We start from the raw sequence: 25,214 nt of genomic DNA, 5'->3' as shown, positions 1-25,214 counted from the left end.
GCTTGTTTTATAGCATAGCATTGAGTGTATGCTCCTGTATCTTGACTTAAGGTTCTGCACTTTAGCCGGCTATGTCATGTTAAGCACCGCATAGGGTACTCAAGTACAACAAAAACAATAGGAACAAGTGACGTGGTAGAACCATCAGTACTCTATCATAACGAAGAAATCCAGTGGAATAGAATGGAAGAACACTGAATTCAAGAGGCAAGAGGCTAGAGCTTCTTGAGGGACAAATTAAGGGTATAGACAGACATAAAATAGAGGACGTGAAGGTGAAGTGATGAATGACAGATCAGCCCGCCCAGATCATAAACTCTTAAACAATGCGTGCGTGGCGGATGGAGTCGAGTTCAATAGAAGCAGGTTAGAAGACGAGTGAAAATGTATATATGACAAGGTGGCGACGAGGATCGTCCCGCGAAGTAAGATAGATAGGAAAATATGTGTCCGAGTCCCTCATTTCCCGAACATTGATGCTCGACCATGGACGGCCTCCCCCAATCCCGAAGACGAAGGAGATCGCTTCAACTGTTGCTATTCAAGCGCTGGAGGTCTGGTAGACTCCGATTTACCCTCTAAAACATGGCAAATCCCGCGAGAGCCATGGCAACAGCAGTCAGAGGGCCGGAGAAGTTGATCGAGGAAGCGGCGCCGCCCTGGGATGGTGCCGACGAGAGCGCGGAGGCAGCAGCGTTTGTCTGCGAGGGGCCACTGACGGTGGCAGGAACTGTCACCTTGACAATCGAAGAGCTGGTTGAGTTCCAGCGGCCGGAGCTGGGGAGGTAGATGCCACCGGTGGGTCGAATGGAGGGGCTGCTGCTGCTTGAAGTCACGCTGACGACGCTGCTGGTGGGGGATGGTGTAGGAGTGGAAGAAGCGCCAACGCTCATCACCTTGACGGTGATGGTGGTGGTTGGTTCGGCTTGCACTGCAGCGGATGCGAAGGGCGCGACAGCCGCAGCGGTAAACAGCAGAGCTTTGGCGAAATGCATCTTGATCGTATAATTGATGAAAAGATTGACGTTTGAGATGCACAGGCTGCAATTCAAAACCGATACTGGAAGAGGAAATAGCTTCTGGAGCAAGCTGGTCGATGTCGGACGCTGGTATATCGATTTGGATAAGCGAGAAAGCTTAGGAGATAATTTTGCAATATTGACCTTTTTGCCTTCGGTTGTAAGAAGTAAAGAATGAATGGAGCTGGAAACGAGTGACAGCTCTGGTGTGTATAGAATGTAAAGAACGAACGACAACGCCTTGAGGCAGTCAAAGTCTGTAGCAGTGAGTGATAACCCAAGTGAAGAAGAGAAGACAACGATGATAATTAAGGCGCAAAGAAAAGGGGGGTTGACCAGTACCTGGCACTAAATTGTTAGCTAGACTGTACAGAGTACCGAGTAGACATTAGACTACTAGAAGGAAAGTCTCCCGGAGACCTGAGTCCTTCAACCGACCAAACGAATACCAGAATCGAAATATGGCCCGAACAAACAGCGAATCAGCCATGAAACCGGTTGCCGTAGGCGTATGCTTGGCTCAAAGTCGCTTGAGTCTAGCGCGATGTTTCAAGCCGTCTATGGATGTTCCGGTTCATCACGATAATTTCGGACTGTCGATCCCTCTGAAGCTCCCACTTTGCGGTGCGGGTGACAAAAGTATTAAGCGATTATTCTCTAGTCGCTGATGATTGTCGGTGCCACGAGTTTGTAGACTGAGAGAGACGCTAGGTACGCCTCTATCCCGTGAGGTTCTGAACCATACTCTGGCCTGCAGTTCGTAGTCATTTGCAGTGCTAGCCGTGGGATAGTCTAGGATTCCATGGGAAACATGTCGATCATGTTATCCCGAGGGGAGGCTAATGCGATAGCGCAATGTGACCTTGCACCGACCCAAAAGAACCGATGAAGTCTGAAGAACGCGAATTGCGGCTGTCCGGAAGATCTCGAGAGGTCATTGACAACGTTAGTGGGTCGGAATTGACGCGATTAAGGTAATGAGCAATGACGATTCCTGCTTGAAAGAGTAGTCCAAAGGCTTGTGATTTTACAGTCATCCACCAGTCTCGTCGCGCAGCAGCGGGGAGAAGATGGAGTACCGTAAGAGGTAGCCTCGTGAGGAAGCGAGTCAGTGCCCCAGTGCCCGCTCACAGCCTGAAGAAGTCGAGTGCAGTCAGACTACAGAATAGATCGGTCCTTCGTGGTGAACACGTAGTCGATTCAGGGGAAGTGGAGAATCTACAGGAGGAGAGGAAGTTCGGAGGAAGCCAAGTGATAGATAAATCGCGACGAGTCCATATTTGGCGAATGCGCGAAAAGATTGACAGTTCGAAGGATTGATCGGAGCTTAAAGACCTGAAAGACCTGAAGAGACCTCAATCACCTATGGAACTACCTACCTTGGAGCTCAAAACTCCGAGCGTGAGTCATGCGATTGATGATCATATAACGCGTATTAGAAGCGAGCAACTCATAGCGATCTATCGTACAATAAGGTTCTCGAGACAATCATTAGGAAGTGGTATCGTAATCATGTCCAGCGAAGTGAGTAAACAAGCATCAAGAATATAACTTCCGAACGCCGAATGAGGGTATCAAGGTTCTCGTGCCATTCAAAGCAAAAGACCACCAATGAAAGCGACTCGACAATATTCCCACCAAAGTCCAGCAAAGGATAAGACAGAGAGCTCATGGAACAGATTTAGCTGGAAGGAAATAGAGCAGGAAGCAAAGGGGCAAATTCAGAAAGAGCAAAACGACAAGAAATATTACGACGGAGCATAGCGAGCAATTGGCTCATCAACCCAAAGGTTATAAACGACTTCATCGTGGGAACATCCATCATAGCGCCCAGACCATGCTAGCCACCAGAGCGACCATAACCCAATATCCGCTGGCCTCAAGGAGGGCTGTAGCGGGAGCTGAGGAGGTGGACGAGCTCGTAGGCGTCGTTGCATTCGGCACAGTTCCGTTGATGTAGATGGTCTCGGTTCCGTTGGCATTGACAACCTTGGCGATACTAGAGTTCACAGGTTGAGTGCCATTGAACAGCGATTGATAGTAGGTGCTGTTATTGTTATCATCACAACCGCAATCCGAGTATTCTTGACACAAGCAGACTACCGGCAATGACTCGTTTTTGCGGGAAGTTTCATTTGTATAGTTGTAATGATGACTGTAGGGATATGCATAGGCTCCGTATAGCCAGATACCAGGGAAGATAGCCAGTGCAGCGACTGGCAAAAGGAAAGGAGTAATTCCCAGAGGTGATCGCGCGCCGGTCCTGTATGAAGATACGGCACCGCCAGCGTAGTAGGACCCGCCAATGCGACTGCTACTAGAGGTGGATGAGCCTCCTGGACGCCCCCCGACACTTCGTACAGAACGAATGTTAGCCTCGATGTTTATGAAGATAACAGGCAGCTTGGCAACCGCTCACCTCGATGAACTACCGCTTCCGCCGCTTCCACTGCGTCCCCCACTGGATCCTCCGCTTCCGCCACCTCGTCCGCCGCCTCCTCCTCCTCGACGTTTCTCGAGTTCCGGGCCTCGAAATGAATCGACTGGGGCTATATCACGAGCGACCAGATCCGACTGCGGAATACCGTAGGACGTGACGCTGGTGGACGACAAGATAAAAAGGAGAACCGTTGTGTAGGCGATTTTCATCTTGTAACCTTGTTTTTCTAGGCAAAGAAGTGTTTTAGACGGCTCAAATAGACTTGCCGTAGTCTCAAGATGGAGGGTAAGGGCTGCGTAACACAATATTGATGGAGGTAGAATTTGATAATGTTTGAGATAAAAGGAGACAAGAAAAGAAGTATTGTCTTTCCTAAGGCAAGAGAATTATGACAGGAAACCCACTGATGTAACCTGCGATAGCGGACGGGCTTAATTTATTAAGGATTCCTTGGATGTCTTGGTATCCTTTCATCATCTTCCAACTTGCCCAGAAAAGTGGCGATGCTCGCTTTATTCTTTAATCCTTCAATCACAGGAAAGCCTGAGCCCAAACGTCCATTAGTTCCCTACTCCGTACTATTGACTAACATGGTTACAATCTGCAATGCCAAGGCCTTCCAGCCGCACAGCTTCAATTTCCCGAGAGATCAAAGAACCATCATGTCATCATTAATTCTTCATCCATAAATTCCCTCGACTAAGAATCGGAGATCGGATTAATCGAAATTTATCTGATTACCGATGAAATCACAGTTTGCCTCTCGCAACTCCACGTGCTGTACGACTGTTGGGTAGAGACTCATAGGCGCATAACCCTATAGGATCTTTGCCTACGAGGAGGCGCAGCAATCAGTTCGGCATGAGCCATCAGCCTCCACAGTTTAAAGCCATGTTTCTCGCGCAACACCTGCGAATGATGAAATTAATGGCTATTGGAGCGGATAAATCGGACCATTTGAAGTGGAATTAGGAGCACGACCTGTCAGGCTTCCACAAGGCTTCTTCATCCGAGCATATCCAGTGTTTGACAGCTTTGATAGTGATTGACGATGGATCATTGGGAACATCAGCGGTTGCAGGTCTTTTATGCCTGTCCAATGTGATAAAGTGCACATTCGCATGACACTACGAAAATAGAGCAATCTAACTGGAGTTTGACTACCATCGCTCGCGTCGCCTGAGGTGGCTCTCGGCCTCTTTACCCAAGTGATCTAGATATTCTGCAGTAAGATCCAACGCCCGAATCTTCGATTTTGCGTTGCAAAATTTCACCCCTGCTTCGGCTTCGAGAGAGGACGGTAGACAGGGTCCCACATTTGTACCCGAATCCACTCCTCCAGGTCGTCGTCGTCGTCGGTGGGAATGTCTTCTTCCTGGGCATGCCCCTCTTCCACTGCCGTCTTGATCACCGCCTTGGCAATATCGACACTGATTTCCCTGGCCTCCTCCACATCGGGGAGGAGAGGCTTGTTGGGATCTTGAAGCGCAGGTGATCGAGCTGCTAGCGCTTTGACCGCAGCGACCAGCATCTTGTCTGACAGGACGCGTGCCCGAGACAAGACGGCTCCAAGCCCAATTCCGGGGAAACAGGTTGAATTATTGCATTCCGCTGTAGGGGTTTTCAATGAGTTATGTCATGTCCTGCAAAATTCTACCACATTGACAATTCGTACTTACCAATCTCATACTTTGCCCCGTTGCGATCAACTGGTGGGAACGGACTCCCAGTCGCTATCAACGCTCGACCATCCGTCCACTCATTGAGATCCTTGGGCTGTGCCTCATGCAGCCGAGTAGGATTACTCAATGGAAATACGATTGGATTGTGGACATGCTTGGCCATTTCTCGGATTATCTCTTCCGTGAAGGCGTTTGGCTTTGTCGATGTCCCAATCAGCACATGGGGCTTGACTCTTTTCACTACAGATAGCAGATCTCTCTCCCCGTCAGGCCATTCATTATCGCTGCGCGCGAAAGACTTCTGGGCCGGCGTCAATTGGTCACCTAAGGACTTTACTAGCAATCCTGGCTTGTCCAAACACCTGGAAAAGGTTCAGCAAGTTGCAAATGGGCATAGCATCAATTTCCCGGAAGGCTTACCAAATTTGCTTCGCCGCTTCGTTTTTTGATTTATGGGTCTCGGTCACGATTGTATCAGCAATTTGCTGTGCAATACCTGTTCCAGCGGAACCAGAGCCAAAGATAATGATGCGCACGTCCTGCAATTTGACATCACTGACATGCAAAGCTGCCATTAATGCTGCCAAAGTCACACACCCGGTTCCTTGGATATCATCATTGAAGCAGGCCATGTGTGGTCGAAATTGATCGAGAAGCCTTTTGGCATTATGCAGGCCAAAGTCTTCACTGCGAAGGGGTGTTAGTCGCTTGGCTCGCCGTTTCAGATTGCTTGTGGAGACGAGACTCAATTCTACTCACAAATGAATGTATGCTTTGGGAAAAAGCCTTCTAGCAGTTTTGACGAATTTATTCACAAATTGATCATAATCCTTTCCTCTAGCTCGGGGTTGTCGAAGGCCGAGGTAAAGCTCATCGTCAAGGAGTTTTTGATTCTGCAATCGGTATTAGCAGGCGACGCTCATGTTGATGTTTCGGAGCCCTACATCTGTACCACAGTCCAGTACTACTGGAAGCTGCCGGCTTGGATGAATTCCCGCACAAATAGTTGTGATTACCAACTTGGCGACGGATATCAGGATAGCACCAACCCCTTGGTCGCCAATTCCGAGAATCTGTAGTTGATCCTGTCAGACTTGTACATGAAGTAGCAGTGAGAATGAAAAAGATCATTGGTACCTCTTCGCCATCGCTGACGACGATGTAATCAACATCCTCACCGCGATCGAAATTGGACAAACACTCTTCAATCGCGTCCTGGTCATTGATATTTAGGAAGCAGCCTTCCGGTCTCCTGAACAAACGTGAGTAGTTTTGAATGGCGTCACCTTCGGTTGGAGTGTAGATGACGCTGAACATCTCTTTCAGATGAGTCTGCAGCAACTGATAGAGAATTAGTCGCGGAGGAGATTTTCGAGCCCAATGATCAACTGTCTTTAAACATAAACAAGGGTACTTACTTTGAAATACAAGACTTCATTTTGCATTTTCATGCTGGCCATAAAAGTGTTCTTTGCTAGGTCATCCCCTCGGCTACTATACTGTTCATATGCACGGTGGACTTGTTCCTCAAGCGTCTGCGTATTCGGGGGCACTAGGCCGTGCAGCTTGAAATTCTTTCGCTCCTCTTCAGTGAAGGCAGAGCCCTTATTGAAGGTGGGATTATGTATGACACTCACGCCCTGAACGGGCTACATCAGTATGCCATCCATTGATCATTCCGGATAATGGAGATTTGTCTCCTCCTCACCTCATATGGACACTCCAGCGGTCCCGAAGCTGCTCGAGGCAGATGACTGAACTTGGAAGGCTTTGTGGACGTCGACATTTTGCGAGCAATTGATCGTATACGCGGACTATGCTTAGACAGGATAGGAGCGTTCAAACGGAGGCTGATCATAGCAAGAAAGGACCGACGTGAGTAATTAGATGTCGTCCAGATTCAAATTTAATCTTACGGCAAAAATACTAGCAGACACTTGTCGCTAAATCAAGCACTGTTTATAATGTTTGCGATAACTTGTGGGGTCACAAACTGGGATAATAGTGGCATGACGTATGGGTGGATGTATTCGAGTCTCGACAAGAATCACGCTATCCTACCTATTGCTCAAAACATCAGGTATACCTTCAGTATCTAAATAGCCAACTATATATCCTGAGTCGGATGTCCTCCATCGCAACCTATTTGACAAGATCTATAGAAGCATTGAACCATAGGACGTGTTGTTACCATGCATTGACGTAAAGGATCAGTATCAAGTCAGCTGTGCCTTGGAAGCCCCTTTCCAACAGTTGAGGGAGAATTCCCTTCCAATTCTAGTATCCAAAAGGAGGATTCAGATACAATGAGATGGAGTTCACCAACATCCTCCCTATTTGGCTACTACAACTCCTTGTTATTAGCTGTTACTCCTAGTACATCATGCCGATTGCTTATCTTTATCTCTGATCATCATAGGCACGTGGTGATAAGATAGCCGATCAAAACATCTGACTAAGCTGACACTAAGCGAGAGACATCACCTGCAAGATTTTCCCTCTCTTTCGTGGCAAACTGTCAATTTCGAACTTTGTTAGAATGAGGAACTGTTCAGCTCATGCTGCTGGAGATTATCTTGCTCAAACTGGTAGATTCAATCACTGATAATGCTTTCACCAGTTTGATTCCATTAAATTCTTGGATACAATTCAAATGATTCCAAATATTCTCTCGTTGCGAACCCGGCGGAGGAAGGATAACTAACATGCATTTTATCACGGCAGCAGCAGTCACGGAACATCAGTGCCTGTAGTGTTTGATTTTTGGCGATTCGTGCGACCCCATAAGTCTACACTGTCTCATACCGGCGCAACTCCACAATCCAGCTGTCCGAGTCTCCCTTCTCTATCCATCCGCGAGGACCAGGATAGGGCGTTTGACATGCTCTCACGGACCCTTCTTGTCGAAGGACAGTCACCACTCGTCACGTCTTGTGACTGTGACCGACTGGAGCTGGTTTGTAAGAGCTCGTTTCGAGTTCTCTTATGATCTGAAAGTTGCCAGAGGAAGTTACAGGGCCTTCATAGTTCATGTTTGCTCGCGTTTTCTACATTCTACGAGAGCATGACTCCTTGCGCACCTACATCCACAATTTACCGAGGATAGACGTATTAGTCTTGATAGAGCTATAAAACATAAGGGCAGGCATGTCGTGTATGGTCAGATTTGTTTCGGCTTGTTGCAAGTAAAGAAAAGAATATAAAATTAAACAGCGATCCAGGTCACAGCTTGCTCTTCGCTTCATCATCAATGACCTTCACCACCACTTTACCCCAGGTTCCTCTGCTTCCGAGAGCCTGCAAGGCTCTGGGTACACTCTCCAATCCCACAAAACTTTCATCTGTGAAGGCTGTCCCTCTGAACTTGCCCTGGGCCACCAGATCAAAGATTCCATTCCAGACGATGCCTACCGTCTCCTTTTCAAATTTGGCGTACTGGCCCCAGTGCAAGCCGACGAGACTGACGTTCTTCAGTAGAACCCGGTTCAGCGCGACCTTCTCGATCTTCCCGGCCGCAAACCCAATCACCAGCAACCGCGCATTCCACGCCACGCACTTGAGACTGGCATCGATCATGCCAACCGGATCATACACGATGTCCACGCCCGCCTTCCCATTCCCTGTGCGGTGCTGCGCACACAACTTCTTCACCTCCTCAGGCCACTTCTGATTGCGGTAATCGATCACATAGTCCGCCCCAAACTCCCGCGCGACCTGTCTCTTGCGCTCCGTCCCTGCAGTCGCAATCACCGTCGCCCCCTTAGCCTTGGCAATCTGCACTGCGGCCAGCCCGACTCCACCGGCCGCCGCATGCACAAGGACCCAATCACCCGGCTGCACATTGGCCCGATGCACCAGACCGCCGTACGAGGTCGGCGCTGTCACAAACAAGCCAGCGGCGTCCTCGAAGCTCCAGCCAGCGGGGACGGGGAGTAGCGACGCCTCAGGCGCGAGCACGTGCGTGGCGTAGGCGCCCTGCGTCGCGCCAAACACACGGTCACCGACTTTGAATTGGGTCTTCTTCTGGCCGGTTGGCACAGCGAGGATCGTGCCGGCGAATTCGGCGCCTCCGATCCAGGGGAGCGGCGGCTGGTGCTGGTATTTCCCCTGGATTTGTAGCAGGTCGAAGAAGTTGGTTCCTGCCGAGTGCACCTCGATCAAGTACTTGTCTGGTGAGGGGGATGGGGTAGGCAATTCGGTGACGCGGAGGTCGAGAGGACCCTAGTTGAGAGTTGCCGTTAGAGAGGAATTCTTTGATAAAGAATTTTGATCAGAGTGGGAGCTCAACGTACTTTGACGTACTCTTTGACCTGAATGGCCCTCATGTTGATCAGCGGAGAAAGTCAATCAATCGCAAACACTTCCACGTAAAAACGTCCACAACTCAGGGGGGAGTAGTTGGATGATATAGTATTCTATATATTACTCAATAAACTCAGTGGGAAAGAATCTAACAGAAAGCAGACCGACAGAAAGTGCACACTGCAAGCTGCAAGCTAGAAGCTGTGGACGGCGTGGATTTCCCCGCGATTTCGAATGAGCCGAGGTCGGTTTCGGATAACCGACTGAGTAGATCTGCATGTTTGCTGCTAGCCTACCTGGTAGGCTGCCGTACAACGACATCAATGCCTTCCGACAATGAAATCCGACATTGAATCTAAAGTCTCTATGAAAAAAGAAATATCCAACTAATGTCGTTGCTTATCACTGCATGTCTCAATTTCTCAGTGAGTTGGCCAACATACGGAAAAAGCATCCAAAAAGGAATGGTACAAGAGACGGCTTTGACCCATAGTTTTTGGAATAATCAAAAATTGCCACCCCCGTACATAATTTGTTCTGTACATTCACTTTCGTGCAATACATAATACACCCGTAAAGACATCAGATATAAAGCCGTAACACCCACTTTGCTCCAAATTTGACAATCACCAGAAGAAAATACAGCACCCTGAAGTTGGTATATAGACCGATTGCTGCGCCTTGTTAAGACGGACCCATTACAGTGACAAAGAAGACAAGATCAGAATGGAAAGACGGAAAAAAAAGAGAAGAAGGAGTATTCAATTAGCATGACCAGCATGCGCAGAGACAAAGCGAGGTTTATTGAAAGAAGTGGGAAAGAAGCATTACAAAGATCAACGTCTCGAATGAAATTGAGATCAAATGCCTCGGCCTTGATCCTAGAATTTAATGCTCGGCGGCCTGTGTAGAATAGGATCTGGGCCAGGGTAGGAATAGATTGGTCCACACATCATAGGACTTTGCTCATGAGGGAAGAATCGTGACGGCGGAGTCATGAGCCCACTGGAATGATGGCTTGACATCTTTGAGGGTAGCGACGTCTTCCTGTCAGCATAATTTGGAACCTCAGGTCGTTCGCCGCCTGAATTGAGCGCCGTTGTGTCATGTGTATATTGAAGAGACATATCCCGTTTCCAGGACTTGACTTCATCGAAGTTTTCGGGCATCCGATGCTGAGAAGGGCCAGGATAATTGGGCGAATATATGGAGAAGTCAGCCTGTGAGTGCGGTGCTTGCATTGCAGGGTCCACGGGACTCGTCAACGGAGGGCTTGGAGGAGCAGCAGGATAAAAGTGAACTGGCGGAGGTTGAGAAATGGCTCCCGGAGGCAGCGGGTACCAGTGAGGGACGGTCCACTGAATTGGTGCTGTTGCCGCCGTTGTAGACACTTGCTCCGGCATGCAAGCTTCAGTGGTGATGGCAAATGGGGAACCGCTAAAAGCATGTGTCATTGTGGATGTCGCGTTGACAAATACTGTGTCCGTCACCGGCGAGATGTGGTGCTGATGGAAAGCATTGGAGCCTGACATAGCTACGGGAGAACCATTGTGAGAGGTATGATGATCTGACGGGCTTGGTGATGGCTGTTGGCCAGCTAGCAGAGGCCAGTTAGTGGAGATAGTCTGATCATCGACGAAAATTGGAGCTGAAGCTCCCTGTGATGGCGCGTATATCCCGTGGCTCGTATACCACTCAGGATCTGTAGCTGGAAAGGCTCTCACAGCTGGCTGCTGGCTAGCATGTAATGGAGTCCTGGGAGAGACAGATGATGTCTGTGTCTTTGGAGATGCTCCATCGATTGCACTGTCGCCGTCGGTGAGTTTGGGCTGGCCATCGGGAGACTTCTTCCGTGTTTGCCGAGATGGCTTCGTGACGCGCCACTTCTTCAGTCTGCTCCGAAGCTGGGTTTCACTATACGGGACATCGATTAGCACAGGAAATAGTGCTTGTTCTTCCCGCACTCATCTCACCTTGGGTTGAAGTTGTCTGAGCGAATCTTCTTGATGACTTGTTTGAGAGGCCATTCTTCCTCTTTGTACAGCTTGGCAATCAAGGCTTTCTTCTTCTCCCATACGTCGGATGGTATTGAAGTCTTCATCTCTCTGAAGGGAAAAGAAAGAAGTAGACAAGAGTTCGAGGATGTCAAGCAACAGAAATGTGTCGTGTAAGATTGGGTAGTAGAAGCAGGTTAACAAGTACACACAGATCACTCAGGATGGAAGTATGCAAAGTACCACAAGTGTAGTTGGAAGTACCGATCGTCGAACAACAAGGGAACGTGAAGAAATATCTAAAGAAAAAGACCTTGCCCTGTGCGAGACCGGAGAACCTATATGTAATGCAACTACCTATAGAATCCGATAGGTACTAGATACGTATACTTTACAATGCCGGCCGGAGTCGAGAAAGGATCGACGGCGCTGCGGAGTGACAAGGACACTCGTGCCGGCCCAATGCCACTCGACGATCATATGGATGGCCTATGATACTAGCCAATGTCCACTCCCCGAGGACTCCAAAGTCCACACTTCAAGCATAAAATCATGATTGGCAGGTTGAATCGCGCAGTGGATTCCGATTTAGCGTTAGGAACTAGGAATTGCTGCAGTCCATTGTCTCGGGTCCTGTCAGTCAGGCACTCGCGGCGTGTCCCTGTGACTGAGGTACTTTTCGGAGGCTTGGAGTGGAGTTGGAGGTAGTTAACAGGTACCTTAGATAGGTAGATCGGTACGGTGATAGAGTGATAACGCAATTGATCGAATTAATTGATCCATCTATCTACCTAGGAAATGCTGCGTCTATTACCATGGTGCTAGTTGCATGTCTCCAAAGGTCAGGGAAGCTTGAGTGTCGATCCTTGGGTCGCGCAGAAAGTGCCGTTTTGATTGGGTTGGATGGAGTATTATTTTACTGGGTGAACTTCTCCAATTCCTGTTATCCATCGTGGTTCCCTGTAATCCCTGTAAAGCCAATGACTTGTAACTGTATGTATGTAAAATCTACCGTAGATACCCAGGTATACTTCCATCAAAGTGCTTCCTCGTTTCGGATGTGAGCACCCACATGATAGACTCGATTCGGCCGGAGCTATCTACCATCTAAGTAATAAAACCCCACTCTCTATAGTCAACCACACCTTGTTACTTGCTAGGTTTCTCTCTCTTCATTCCTTTTTTGGCCAGATCTTTATTTTTATTTTTTCCTTTTTTTTGACCCTGGGAAAAATGAGGTCTAGGAGAGCCATGGACTCTTGGATATGAATCTAGAGTCGCCTGTCCACTATCGATTGATCCAGCATATCCATGACAAAGACTTGGTATCGAATGTACGATAAACGATTGATTATTGAAAGTAGCCTTGCAGATGTCCACCACCAGAGTAGTACCTATCTACTTTCCGTCTCGTTGCTTTTTCTCTTTTATCCGTTCCTGGTCTAGTATACCGATCTCATTGGGCTGCTTGGTCTTAGTCCCGTCAATAGTTCCAATCCATCGTTCACGTCAAGGTCTGCCCCTCGCCGGAGTCTGGCTTCGCCTCGAGGCTATCATTTCTTTTTTCTCATTTTCGCCTCTCGTCATGATTGCAGTGAGGTCGTACAAAATGACACCACCATCTGCCTTCAAAAGTCCGATAACTGGAAGGTGCACGCGTCCTGATAACGATTCATGGCCAGGTAACGAGGCGATACCTAGTCTCGGACAATGATGATGCCCATGGAGACTATTCCTGCCAGTGGACGACGACTGTTTTGCTCTGTAGTCCGTACCGCTGATGGGGATATCAATTTCATTCCTGTCGGCACGTGTTTTCCGTTAAAGAATGACGTTGGATACCTTTCTGCAATCAGAAACTAGACCTTCTCGGGTGCTTGGCACAGTTGTCGTAATGCCTAAACGGGAAAGCGAACATGGAGCTGAATTGTGTGAGAAGAATATCAAGTAATAAAATGAGGCAAGTATGCATCTGACACTATCTTGAGACTAAGATATGGAGTACATACGCTAGGGCAAGATCCCCTACTAAAGTAGATAGGTATCTGCTGTCCACCCCTGGTTTAGCTATTCATAACTCTGTAGTTATTCTTGAGAAGATCTTGACTTACAGCTTGAATCGTCTTTTTAGGTTTAAGTAAGGAAAGGGTACAGGCCATCTTGCATGGCTTTGCTTTTTCTTGCGTGATAAGAGTTGCTTGGACCACACTGGTATGTTCTCCATAGCGTTCTGCCATAACAAAAGGTTGATGAGTGTTTACAGGCATCGCTTCATTGGTTCCTCTCCATGATCAAGGCCTGTAAGTAAAACATAGATACCTAGAAAATCACCCCACAGCGTCTGTTTTGTAGTGTACATAAGTACTCCTTTCTTCTTCCATACTAGTAGTATATGCATATGTATCCGTTCCTGGCAGATTTTCTTTGTCTCTGCATCATCGACTGTTGCCGAGCTCACCGCTATAGGACGAGGCAGTTTATGGCAAGTCTTCTCGAGTACGAAGAGTGAGATGAATGACAGACCACGATCTGCTTCACAATAACCCCACCCTTGTCTTCTTCGCTTGGGGACCTTTTCCTCCATTTCCGTTTTCTGTTTCCTTGCCTATCTTTTGTGATCATTGCATCACCGCGATCTGCTGCCTGTTCATCAGGCAGAGATGTTATGAGTCTCGATTGCATAGAGGGTTACTTTGGATAGTCAAGACAGTGACTGCTCTTATTATCACTTCGCTTTTCTCTTCTCTCCCTCGCGTCCTTTGCCCATCATGCGGGTGGGATCGGCCTTCAGCACGTCCATCTGATGGCAGGAAGGGTCTAATCAAACACTTGTGACCGTTGAAACCTTGTCATTTCATTGGGCAGCGATCTTTTTCTGGTTGTTGGCGCGGATGTGTTATAATTCTTAGTGACAATGTCTCAACGAATGTGGTGAAGTGTCTTCAGGAAATGCCTCCTACTCCGTGCTTTTATGACTCGTCGAATATGGTAATGGTGTCTCAGGCCAAGCGGGATCTGCAATCGCTAATCACACTTACCACACGCCGGAGCGAAATAGCGTGCAGACTAAACTACCTAGCCTCTGCAAAATGCAAATAGATACTATCGGCTGAGATTGGTAGACCCTTTTCAATATTCTAAGCGGTTGGAATCTACCAAGAAGTAATACAAAATAGAGACAAAGATACCGTTCATCTTGACCTCCGTGGAGAATGTCAGTATCTGGCTGTCTCTACAAAATCAGAGAAATGCCCAGAATGGAAAGCCCCCGGCAATGTCCACTATGCTCTGAGGCTCAGATGTAAAAGATCCCTCGGATCTAGGAATAGATATTGACTCCTGTCCATAAGAGGCAAGTAAAAGATCCGAAATAGGCGCTATTCGCTCTACTTACTGCTCACTACTCACAAGTTTCATCTACTGGACTGCGAGGCAAGTAGCCTGACTAAGTGGGTTGCTACTTTCTCGCAAGGTACTCTCTTGCAATCCACTTGTCAGTTTGAAATTAATTATATGGATGGACTCTGACGGGTATATTCACTCACGCTTCTTATTTGAATAGCATTTGGTACGACTTTAATCCTCTCAAAGCATCAAGACCTATTGCTAACTGGCCAGTACTTAGTGTTTTATCCTCCTCCTTGAGTCCGTAGCGCATTTCGAATAGGTTGGTAGGCTTTGAGTCTTGCTGCTTTGTTTCAATGACAAGGTAACGGCATTGCCCCTCCATCCCTCTCTGCAACGGAGTAATCTCGGAAGACACGAGAGTTTGATCTAATCGCAACACAACGCCTCTTTGTGCCGTTTAGTACCTTTATGGGCCAAGCTCTCCTACCATGTAGTGTGATGTATCGACTCACTATCATAACAGCTGGAATCGACTATCAGATACTGTTGTCGTGTGTGAACATGGACGGGATACATTGATTCGGGTTCGTTCAATATAGCTTGACATGTCTTCCGCCTGTCTTTACTTCGGCATCGTGCCATCCACACAGATGGAAGTTCGATACTGATTGATGACTGAAGCTTAGCATACGAAAAGCAATCCTTGTGAGATATACGCCACGCCATCACAAGCAGCGGTAGCAGCAAAATACATCTTCGCTCCTGGTCACCTGTACGTCAGTCCAAGGAACGATATTAATAACCGATTATAAGGCGCCTGTGGGGGTTTCCAGGAAGCAATGACGGTTTCAAAACCAGAGAAGAACTCGGCAGCCTCGTAATCACCTGTCGGAATCTGCTCGGCTCGGTAGTTCATGTGACCTAGTGAAATCCTACATATTGACAAGGCCATTGTAGCGGATGATCCGCATCTCCCCAAGCCATGGCTGGCTGGAAAGACAGGTTTCTCGCTAGATTTGCAAGACTGTGGACGAAAGTGGTATATGCAGAGGATTTGGGAAGACGACCCTGGGTTGAATAATGGTGAGCACCACAATGAAGGTCAGCAATAGTTGCGACAATTGGGCCTGCAGCCAGATGCACATGTCGCAATGCTGACCCTGTATGGAAAGGACAAGTGAGGCTTGTCTACTCCGTACCTAGGGCAGCGATCTGGCCAGGCCGCTGACTAAGGGAGCATCCACAGTAGATATCGAATAATGAATATGTTTGGCTGATTTTGCTTGCACCCATTGCTGTTCTAGACAAGCGAAAGTAGATATGACGAGAGACTATCCAGACTACGAGCGAGCGGTCTCTACCTTGTTTCTGACTCTTTGGACTGATGTCTAGACTACTCCCGGGGCTGATCACAAGCAGATCAGTAGGGCTGCAATCAACTCGGATTTGGAGCAATCCTGGTCCTACTGTCTGTCGGCTGTCAGAGCCGAAGATCTCAAAACCCCTCAACTCCCCTGTTCGATCATTGATCACCATGGTTTCCAAGGTTCCAACTGCTCTTCCTCGGTCGCTATACTGCATTTGTTGTCATATCCGATCCCTGCTGAGACCGTTGAATTTTAGTCTACTCCATGGCAGGACTGGATCAGATAGAATCCATCGGCACCACAACTCTGCATCGCGTCTATTGTCCAGTCGCAGTGGCCAAATACCCATTTCAGCCTGCCGCTTATCGATAATCCGAGTCAGCCCGAGTAGATTCGACTCCCTTATCTCTACTGACTAGTCTCCCCTCGCGTCCATACCTTGACAAGACGAGGACGATGATCGAAACTACGCAGGCCATGCTGATTTAAGGTTTAAGACAGACATATGTAGTTCCTCATTGCTTGTGGGTCGCATTTACCGCTCATTGAACAGACCGTGTGCTACGGAGTAGTTTACGGGGGGATTTCCGTCCAGTTTTGGACGCTTTCTGTTCCCCTCGACCAAGAATTCCGAACATCCGATGCGTTCAAATTCGCATCCGTTCGACCTTGGGACGTTGGAATGTTTCACATGACATAGAAAGGAGCCATATAGCAGCTCCAACCGAGCTTCCACAATTGCTCTGTCCCGCAAACGTTCCTCGAGTATGATGAAACATGGGTTGTCTGGTTCAGTCGGGGGGTTTCAGTCGGGGGGTTTTCCTGAATAAGTGAGCGGGATTTACGCCCGGGGTTGTCCCTCGAGGTCTACCATAGAGAGAGAGAGGGAGGGAGGGAGAGAGAGTTAGTATTCCAATTGCCCCCGAGTGTTCCGACTTTGGTTCCCACACCTTATTGCTGCGAAGGTGCGATCCTGCGGATCAGTGGGGCCTCGCCTCGCCTCGTGGTCGGCAGAAGTTGGAGACCACGGTCATTGCTACCTGAATAGTCACAATGACTCCAAATCGGACTCTGGACTTATTCAGCACTGAAACAATTAAACTTCGCAGGCATACATGGTTCAACAACGCTTCGGTAGTTCTGTGTACGGAGTAGGTATGCCAATTCCCACTTTTTTTCTTCCATCTTCGAAGCTGCAATATCACGCAATCTGAAGAACTGTATTACAGAACCGCCGTAAGGTATTTTTCCTTCATGTTTTGTGACCATACAGGACAGAGTCAACCTGTTGTTTCATTCCAAACTTCTTCAGTTATCAAGATGGAACGATTACTTCACCATATCCTACACGTGCTATCCTAAGATCAATCAGCTCCACACCTTGCAACGAGGCTCCCCGTTTGAGTTCATTCTTCTCCTGCTATGAACCTATTCAGGAATGATCATCACCTCGGTCTCACATGCTTTGTGGCGATGTCAATTAATCGTTTTTGGAGACCGCTGTCGAGCCTGTAGGGCTGCTCGTGGCGCTATTTGGCTCTTGACTAAGGAGTATGTAATAGTGGATGGAGTGGTCAATACAGTTGGGTGAAGCGCAGGCAATGGAACAGAGAGTTAAATCGAAACTGCCTTATGTGAAGTTTGCTTGCTGATAGGGACTTTGCTTCCGTTAGTCTCCCTTATGAGAGATAGCATCATAAGTTAACGTCCAAGAGTCAAAGCAGTGCTTGCCCCGGGCTTGCGCCAACTGCTCTTGACAAAGACACTGTAAGATTTCATCAATCAGAAGAAATTGTCTGCTACCTAGAAGTAATTGTCATTTTTAGCGACGGTACTCATTGAATCTGATACTTAAGGCCGATGAGCTTCCAGCTACTCTATAGTGAACTTACGTGCTTAGCTAAATGTTATGCTTCTGCATGCTTTGTCGAACTTAAGGTCTATTCTGTTTATGAAATGGCAGGTTATTGCTATTTCTACACTTCTGTTCATACCCTCCTTATTTATATTGCTGCATCTATATACAACCAAAAGTATTACCCGTCAGTCTCGTGATGATTGCGTCACTCAATTTGCGCCTCGTTAATGAAAGCGCGCAGAAGGTATGTAAGGCTGTAAGCGTCATGGACCTCTCCTTATGCACCCCAAGGCTCCAAAGTTAGACTAACGCCGATCTCCAGCTGAAGGGACCCATTCCCGCAATGGAATTGCATTCTACATGCTACATTGATGTCCCGCCGTCACGCTCCCATTGGCCGAATATCAGCGAGAAGGTCGAGAATTCGAATTGACAGCCAGGCGTAATTATGTCCTCCCCGCGTCCAGATATCCTGTACATACCAATGGCCAAATTCGGCAAATGGCCTACAACTAATTGTTGAGGTAAGGTACATAACAGCCTTCCCGCCCTTCTCTTTTGAAAGTGCCAACAAATCCAACTACAATCTTCGGCAATGAAGGCACATTTCGGTATCTTGCTATCGATCGCCAGTCTTGCTACGGTCACTGGCTCAGCGGGCTGTGGAAAGCCATTGCCCGAGCATCAGGGTGCCGGGGGAAGCTATCCGACGGACTTCACCACATCAGATGGCACACTTCGGTCCTACATCATCCACATTCCGTCCAACTATGACGAGAATAGAGCAATTCCACTTATCTTCTCTTTTCATGGGAGGTCGAAAACTGCCGAAAGTCAGGAGCAGCTTTCGCAATTCAGCAATGAAGCGTGGAATCCTGATGCTATTGCGGTGTATCCCCAGGGTCTTGATGTACGTGTCTCGAACTCGCACTAAGCGGTCATTAATCAATAAACACTCAGAATCAATGGCAAGGAGACCCAGCCTCTTCTGGAGTCGACGACGTGGCATTCACCATGGAAATGCTCGACCACTTCCAGGAAAGATACTGCATCGATACTTCGCGCGTCTATGCCGCCGGTAAATCAAACGGCGGGGGCTTCACAAATCTCCTAGCCTGCGATGCTACGGCCTCCAAACGCATTGCGGCATTTGCCCCCGTTTCAGGAGCTTACTACCAGAACATATCCGAGGACGCCTGCAATGCCGAGACGGTGCCGATCAAATGTAATCCCGGACGGTGGCCAATCCCAACCATCGAGTTCCACGGCACGGCCGACACAACAATCCCGTACAACGGAGGTGGTAGACGTGGAGAGTGTTTACCCTCTGTGCCACATTTTGTGCGGGAGTGGGCAAAGAGGGACGGACTCGGGCTGCAGAATCAAACTACAAGCCTTTACGACGGTAATGTCCTGGAATATCAGTATGGCTGGGAAGAGGCCTTGGGAACTGTAACTCATTATAGGATTGAGGGACTGGGTCATGATTGGCCTAGCGTAAATCCGAACAGTGACAATCCCGATGGGACTTTTCTGGATGCGACTCCCATTATCATGGACTTTTTCAGTCGCTGGACTCTGTGATAACCTTGGGATCACGGTAGATTTGATGCACCGGCAGTTCTGCGTCATAGATCCGAGCTACCAATTTAACGAGATCATGGATGTATTGCTTCAAAAGGAGTTAGCTGGGAGTTCATAGGCCGTGGAGAGTATTCATTCGTCTCATAATAATAAGCACATCGACGATCCAACTGATGTAGAGGGCTAACTAAAACGACTGTTCCCACCATCACCTATGCTTTCCCTGCCAAATGCACACAGGACGCCTTTTAAACCGCGCATCTGTCTCTAGTCCCCGTCATTCGACGACTTTTGTTTCAAGCATACGCGTCCAGGTATCCAAATCTGGGACGCGAGGAATCAATACACATTATAACACAAATGCCACATCATACACTGGGGAGCATGTAATGACAAAAAAAAGAAAAGAAAGAAAAAAGAAAAAAAGGAGAAAAAAAAATGAGAAAAAACAATAGTAATACAAGCAGGACTGACCGATCCTCGCAGTCAGCCCGTATATGTAGTCCAACGAGCAAAAATCAAGCCAAGCCTGCAGAGCCCGCACATTAGCGACGTCTCTTGCTGAGGCGGTGCTCCTTGCCCTTCTTGGACTTCTTCTTTGTCTTATCGGGGGGGAGAACAAGCGGTTCATCCTTCATGTTCCATTCCATGAAGCGCAGGAGATAGTCGTCGATATGACTGGGTTGAGGCTCGACATCCACTGTCTCATCTACGCCATGAATCTGCGGCGTGGTGATGAGCTGTGCGCCAGGTGTTTCCCCTTCCTCGGGACCAGTGGCCAACGGAGTGCCCGCCTGCCCCGGTGTATGCGAAATGCTGCGATCCCCGAAGTCGTCGTCGTCAGCCTGTTCCATCTCCTTCTGTGCGTTCTTGGCCGCATCGATATCCTCCTTGTCTTCGGCCTGCTCAAAAACCCGAGAGCCACTCGTGGTAACCCGGCTGGATAGGACGCGGTCCATGGCGGCGCTGGCTTCATCCTGCGCCTCCGCTTCCTCATTGCCCATCATGTCACGGACGTCCAGCTTGGTGAAATAGTCTGTAGTGAATTCACCCTCCTGGATGACGACATCATCTAGCATTCTCTTCTGGTTGGCCTTGCGGAGAATGTTCGTTTCAATAGTATGCTCCGAGACGAATCGGTAAATGTGGACGTCGCGCGTTTGTCCAATACGGTGGCACCGATCTTGGCATTGCTTGTCCATGGCCGGATTCCAGTCAAGATCGTAGAAGATCACAGTATCAGCGCCTGTCAGGTTGATACCCAAGCCACCGGATCGGCTGGACAGAATGAAGACCAAGATGCGATCGTCGTTGTTGAACCGGTCGGTCAGAATCTGGCGCTGCTCCACTTTGGTTGTACCGTCTAGTCGCAAATACCTGTGCCCATGGATATTGAGAAACTGCTCCAGAATGTCAAGCATTTTTGTCATCTGCGTGAATATCAAGGCTCGGTGACCACCGGCTTTAAGATCTCGTAGCAACTTATCGAGCCTTTGCAGTTTCCCACAGTCATATTGCAACAGCCTCTTGTCCGGAAAAGCGATTGAAAGACGCATCTGGGCCTCGTGGAACGGATCATAAGCAGGGAAACGCTCCTTTTCGGTCAAGTAACGGGTTTCAATAGGAGTCAAAGCCGCCTCTGTAATACCGGAGGCAACTGCAGCTGGCGTAACACAGGCGAAACGTCTGACGTAACCATCCATGGCTTGGGACCGCTCCTCGATGGACAAAATCATCGATGCGAGAACAGATGACCGATTTGACAACCACTCCGCGAGAGACTGCTTTTGAGGACGACCACTCAGAGTTGGTCTCTGCTTGCTATCCGCAGTGAGAAACTCGACGAGACTGGTTCCATAAACTGGTCGACGGCCATGGCGTTTCGATTCGAAGTAAAGACACCGTTCCAATTCCGCCATCCTGCGTTTTCTGGCGTCGTTCTCCAATGCCTCGAGCGTTGACTGCACCGTAGACCCGTCGAACATCATTTGCCAATTCGTGCGCTTGTACTGACGTTCTCGGAGCATGTTGAAGGGTCCGTAAGCCATTAGCCTAGTACTATCGTCTGCCAACCTTCGCGAGATATCTTCTCTAGAGATAGGAACCAGGTTGAGAAAGTCCAAATCCAGCTTCGTGAGGGGATGTTCATATAGCAACCGCCGCCGAACGAGTAGTTCCTTGCTTGCATATTCAGTGGCCACGGAGTGAGGCATCACAAATGACGTCGATATCTGCCGAGTCTCAAAGAGATCCGGGTGGTTGCAAACCTTGCGCAGCTGCATCAGACAGTTGATAATAGAGAGGTAATTGCCTGATGCAAGCGTTTCTTTGGTTTGGGCCATGGACATAAACCCATCGTATAAGAACCTCTGCCTTTTCGAAAGTCGGCAATAAACAACGTGCTCGTACTTTGCTGGCATCTGCTTCTCGACGTCGGCTTTGAGACGGCGCAAGATGTAAGGACGCAAGATAGTATGGAGTTTCGTAACCACTCGTTTCGTCTCATCATCCATTGTTTCTCTGCCATGCTCCAAGATTTGCTCTACGGGGCGGCGGAACCATTCAGAAAAGTTTCTAAGATCCGCAAATCCCTCAATGCCAGTCCCGTCACCGTCAGAAGGCATCAAGAAGAAGAGAAGAGACCATAGTTCCGTGAGATTGTTCTGGAGCGGTGTACCTGTAAGAAGCAGCCGTGCGCGGGTCCTAAAAGTAAGCAATGTCTGCCACTTTTGAGAGCGGAAGTTCTTGATATTATGAGCTTCATCAAGAACCATATAATGCCAATTTCTTCTTTTCAAGACCTGCTGGTCCTGTAGCACCAGTTGATAAGAAGTGATCAATACATTCCAGCTCGTATCGTCGGTCCAACCCTTGCGCTTCTGTCTGCGTTCCTCTATGCTGCCGTAGTAAGTCATGATCTTGAAACCGGGACACCATTTCTTGAATTCCATCTCCCAATTGAGAATCACGCTCGTTGGGACGACAACCAGATGTGGACCCCAAACCTCATGTTCCACGGCCAGGTGCGCAAGCAAAGCAATCGTCTGAATAGTCTTGCCAAGACCCATTTCATCGGCAAGAATACCGTTGATGTGGTTGTTATAGAGTCCGGCAAGCCAATCTAACCCATAATGCTGATACTCTCGCAGAGTTCCACGGAGTAGATGCGGTATCGGCGTCTTCAACCCAGGAGCGGGAGATTCACTTGGCTGAGGCGGCTTTTCACCGGGCGCTTCGAAAGAAGAAACAGACTCGGGTTCAGAGGGTTTTGTTGCAAGCGTACCAGGAGATGCTTCGCTAGATGCCCCTCCATTCTGGCGAAGTTCTCGCTCATCCAAGTTATTGATCGAAGGGGGAGACTGCTGGTGATGACCTTCTTCCATCGCATCATCCGGTGTGTCGATAGCAACCGGATCTTCCGGAGGAGCAGCAGCAGTCATGTCGGCATCGATCACTTCAGCCTGTCCAGCTTGCTTTCCATCAGAAGTGTCGCTTACAGGAGAAACTTCGGCCGTCGCCTGAGAGATAGATCCCGAGTTTGAAGGACCATTCGGAACCAGAGAAACTTCGTCTGCATCCTCCAGTTCCTCATCGTCGTCCTCGTCGGCTGAAACTGATTGCCCATCATCGTCGAACCCAGTGCCATCTTCGTGACTCAGATTAGCTAAAGAATCATCCCCTTCTTCATCGTCAAAGTGGTGAGCATCACTCAGCCCACGATCTTTTGATGAGAAGAATCCTAATAGTCCCGGTCCATCGTCGCTTCCCTCATCCGAGTCTGTGTCGTCGGCATCTCCATCCTCATCACTATCGCCCATATCATCATCCATGTCCGTAGATTCGTCTTCGCTATCATCAAGGAGGATTGGATCGATTTCGTCCAGTTCAATCTGCTCCAGCGGCGTTCCGCCCTGAGAATCATTGATGTCCTCCAATTTCTGAGGTATATGTGAGGTATGTGTGCCATCGGAAGACTCGCTATTGTCGGAAGCCACAGATTCACGGTCTGAAACCAAGGTGGATTGGGGCAAATCAGCATACTTCTGCCGGAGCTCCTCCGCCGTCAACCCCTCATCATCGTCAACTTCGTCTTCATCCTCAGTTTCCGAATCCGCAGAGGACATGTTGCTTTCATCATCTTCCTCATTACTGGAAGTCACATCCGTTCCAGTCTCTTCGGCGTCCGTTGAATCAGGGAAATCACTGCCAGTCTCTCCAAGAATTTCCAGACGCCTTTTCTCGAACAGCATCGTAGATTGCTTGATTGCGCGATCTAAGGCCCGCTGGTCCTCCACTTTCCGCTCTTCCTCCCAGCGTGCTAGACGCACCCGATCAACCTCCGCCCGGGCCAAGTCGAACATTTTCTGAAGATCCTTAGCCAGTTGCTTGCGCTTTACGCGCACCTCTTCCTGTTGCTCTCTGAGGATATCTTCTGGGCGCTTGTTGCGCTTCCTCCACGCGTCAGCACACCACTGAGCAAGTAGCCTTGCTGTATTGCGATGGCGGCGGTGCTCCTGGTCAAGAAGCTTCTTGAAGTACAAGACATGAGCGACGAGGTGGTCTTGATGTGAATATTGTTGCGCTGGTTCTTCCTGTTGCTCCGGTAAGTATGCAGAACATACCTCGGGGCTCAGAAGACCGCCAGGCTCTGCGGCTTCCAAAACTCGACATCTCTTCCGAGCTTCTTCGAGTGCTGCCTCGGGCGTAAGGACCGCACCATCTTCTATTCTACCTTCCCGGCTCTCAAGCCATTCCCTGAAAGAATTATATTTCCGCGGAGGAACCACATGAGAAGGATGCTGGAACCCAATAACAGGCTTCTTGACTTTAATTCGCAGCCTCGGCACCCGATGACCCTGTTCGTCTCCTAGCTCAGTCTCATCCCCGATATCATTCCTCGACTCATCAATTCCGATTATTGACGTTGAAGTGGTATTCGAGGGTGATCGGTTCGATCGTGCCTTGTTCGAAATAGGGCCATTAGGGACTGAAGTACTTAAACTTTGAGATCTCGTCCGTGAGTGAGTTTGCCTGGGTGCTGGTGATCGTGAGATAAGGCGTCGCCTGGCACTTGCGCCCCTCGGAGTCGCAGTCCTCGGCGATGCCGTCGTTAAGTTGCCACTGGTATGTTTCCCATTCATACCCGACTGTGACACACTCGTGGACAGCGGCGACGAAGCGACGACCTTCCCACCACCGGAAATATTCTTATTTACGGTAGATTTCTGCGCTGCACGCGTTTTTCGCTTGTCTGACGGAGGCTGCAACTCAAGGGGAATCGCATTGACTCGGGAAGACCTCCGCTTCCCATCCTGCAGGAATGAGGTCGGCCCATCAACACCCGGTTTCTTCCAGGGAGGCGATGGTGGTCGAGGTGTTGAACGGCGCGAATTGTCTGGTCCTGCAAGCTTTCGTCTCTTGGACGGAGGCCCCTCGGTCGGATCGGTTGGGACTCCATTTTCCTTGGACTCGGCTGGGATTAAATCGCGATTCGCGTAATTAGGTGGATCATCTAGAGCAGGGGTATTCAATGATTTGTCTTCTTTCTCAAGAGTCACGCGTTCATCGTTGTGGTGTGATAGACCATTCAAGCTTCCGTCTTGCATGTCTTGTTACCACG

The 25,214-nt window shown here is 48.8% G+C and overlaps 7 protein-coding genes across 7 annotated transcripts; 1 reads left to right on the top strand and 6 right to left on the bottom strand.

The window, feature by feature from the left end:
- Positions 1-578: 578 nt before the first annotated feature.
- Aud_009800 (putative extracellular serine-rich protein) lies at positions 579-995 on the bottom strand (the record flags this gene model as incomplete). Its single annotated transcript, XM_043294646.1, has 1 exon — positions 579-995. The coding sequence occupies one exon, from the start codon at positions 993-995 to the stop codon at positions 579-581; it is 417 nt and encodes a 138-aa protein (XP_043150581.1).
- Positions 996-2,840: 1,845 nt separating this feature from the next.
- Positions 2,841-3,668, bottom strand: Aud_009799 (uncharacterized protein; the record flags this gene model as incomplete). The annotated part of the gene is made up of 2 exons (XM_043294645.1): positions 2,841-3,372; positions 3,439-3,668. 2 exons carry the CDS (start codon positions 3,666-3,668, stop codon positions 2,841-2,843), a joined length of 762 nt encoding a protein of 253 aa, XP_043150580.1.
- A 1,061-nt stretch (positions 3,669-4,729) lies between these two features.
- Aud_009798 (NAD-dependent malic enzyme) lies at positions 4,730-6,927 on the bottom strand (the record flags this gene model as incomplete). The annotated part of the gene is made up of 8 exons (XM_043294644.1): positions 4,730-5,070; positions 5,139-5,503; positions 5,562-5,828; positions 5,901-6,034; positions 6,086-6,214; positions 6,279-6,482; positions 6,560-6,781; positions 6,850-6,927. 8 exons carry the CDS (start codon positions 6,925-6,927, stop codon positions 4,730-4,732), a joined length of 1,740 nt encoding a protein of 579 aa, XP_043150579.1.
- A 1,436-nt stretch (positions 6,928-8,363) lies between these two features.
- On the bottom strand, positions 8,364-9,466 carry Aud_009797 (NADPH:quinone oxidoreductase family protein; the record flags this gene model as incomplete). Its single annotated transcript, XM_043294643.1, has 2 exons — positions 8,364-9,362; positions 9,434-9,466. 2 exons carry the CDS (start codon positions 9,464-9,466, stop codon positions 8,364-8,366), a joined length of 1,032 nt encoding a protein of 343 aa, XP_043150578.1.
- Positions 9,467-10,324: 858 nt separating this feature from the next.
- Positions 10,325-11,544, bottom strand: Aud_009796 (Clr5 domain-containing protein; the record flags this gene model as incomplete). Its single annotated transcript, XM_043294642.1, has 2 exons — positions 10,325-11,357; positions 11,417-11,544. 2 exons carry the CDS (start codon positions 11,542-11,544, stop codon positions 10,325-10,327), a joined length of 1,161 nt encoding a protein of 386 aa, XP_043150577.1.
- Positions 11,545-18,605: 7,061 nt separating this feature from the next.
- Aud_009795 (alpha/beta hydrolase family esterase) lies at positions 18,606-19,594 on the top strand (the record flags this gene model as incomplete). The annotated part of the gene is made up of 2 exons (XM_043294641.1): positions 18,606-18,920; positions 18,971-19,594. 2 exons carry the CDS (start codon positions 18,606-18,608, stop codon positions 19,592-19,594), a joined length of 939 nt encoding a protein of 312 aa, XP_043150576.1.
- Positions 19,595-20,139: 545 nt separating this feature from the next.
- Positions 20,140-25,200, bottom strand: swr1 (putative SNF2 family helicase/ATPase (Swr1); the record flags this gene model as incomplete). The annotated part of the gene is made up of 1 exon (XM_043294640.1): positions 20,140-25,200. One exon carries the CDS (start codon positions 25,198-25,200, stop codon positions 20,140-20,142), a length of 5,061 nt encoding a protein of 1,686 aa, XP_043150575.1.
- Between the last annotated feature and the right edge of the window lie 14 nt (positions 25,201-25,214).

The sequence above is a fragment of the Aspergillus udagawae genome, assembly GCF_001078395.1.
Source record: "Aspergillus udagawae IFM 46973 DNA, scaffold_8, whole genome shotgun sequence".
NCBI lineage: Eukaryota > Fungi > Ascomycota > Eurotiomycetes > Eurotiales > Aspergillaceae > Aspergillus > Aspergillus udagawae.
The sequence above is the reverse complement of the archived record's forward strand: the minus strand, read 5'-3'. Positions and strand labels throughout refer to the sequence as shown.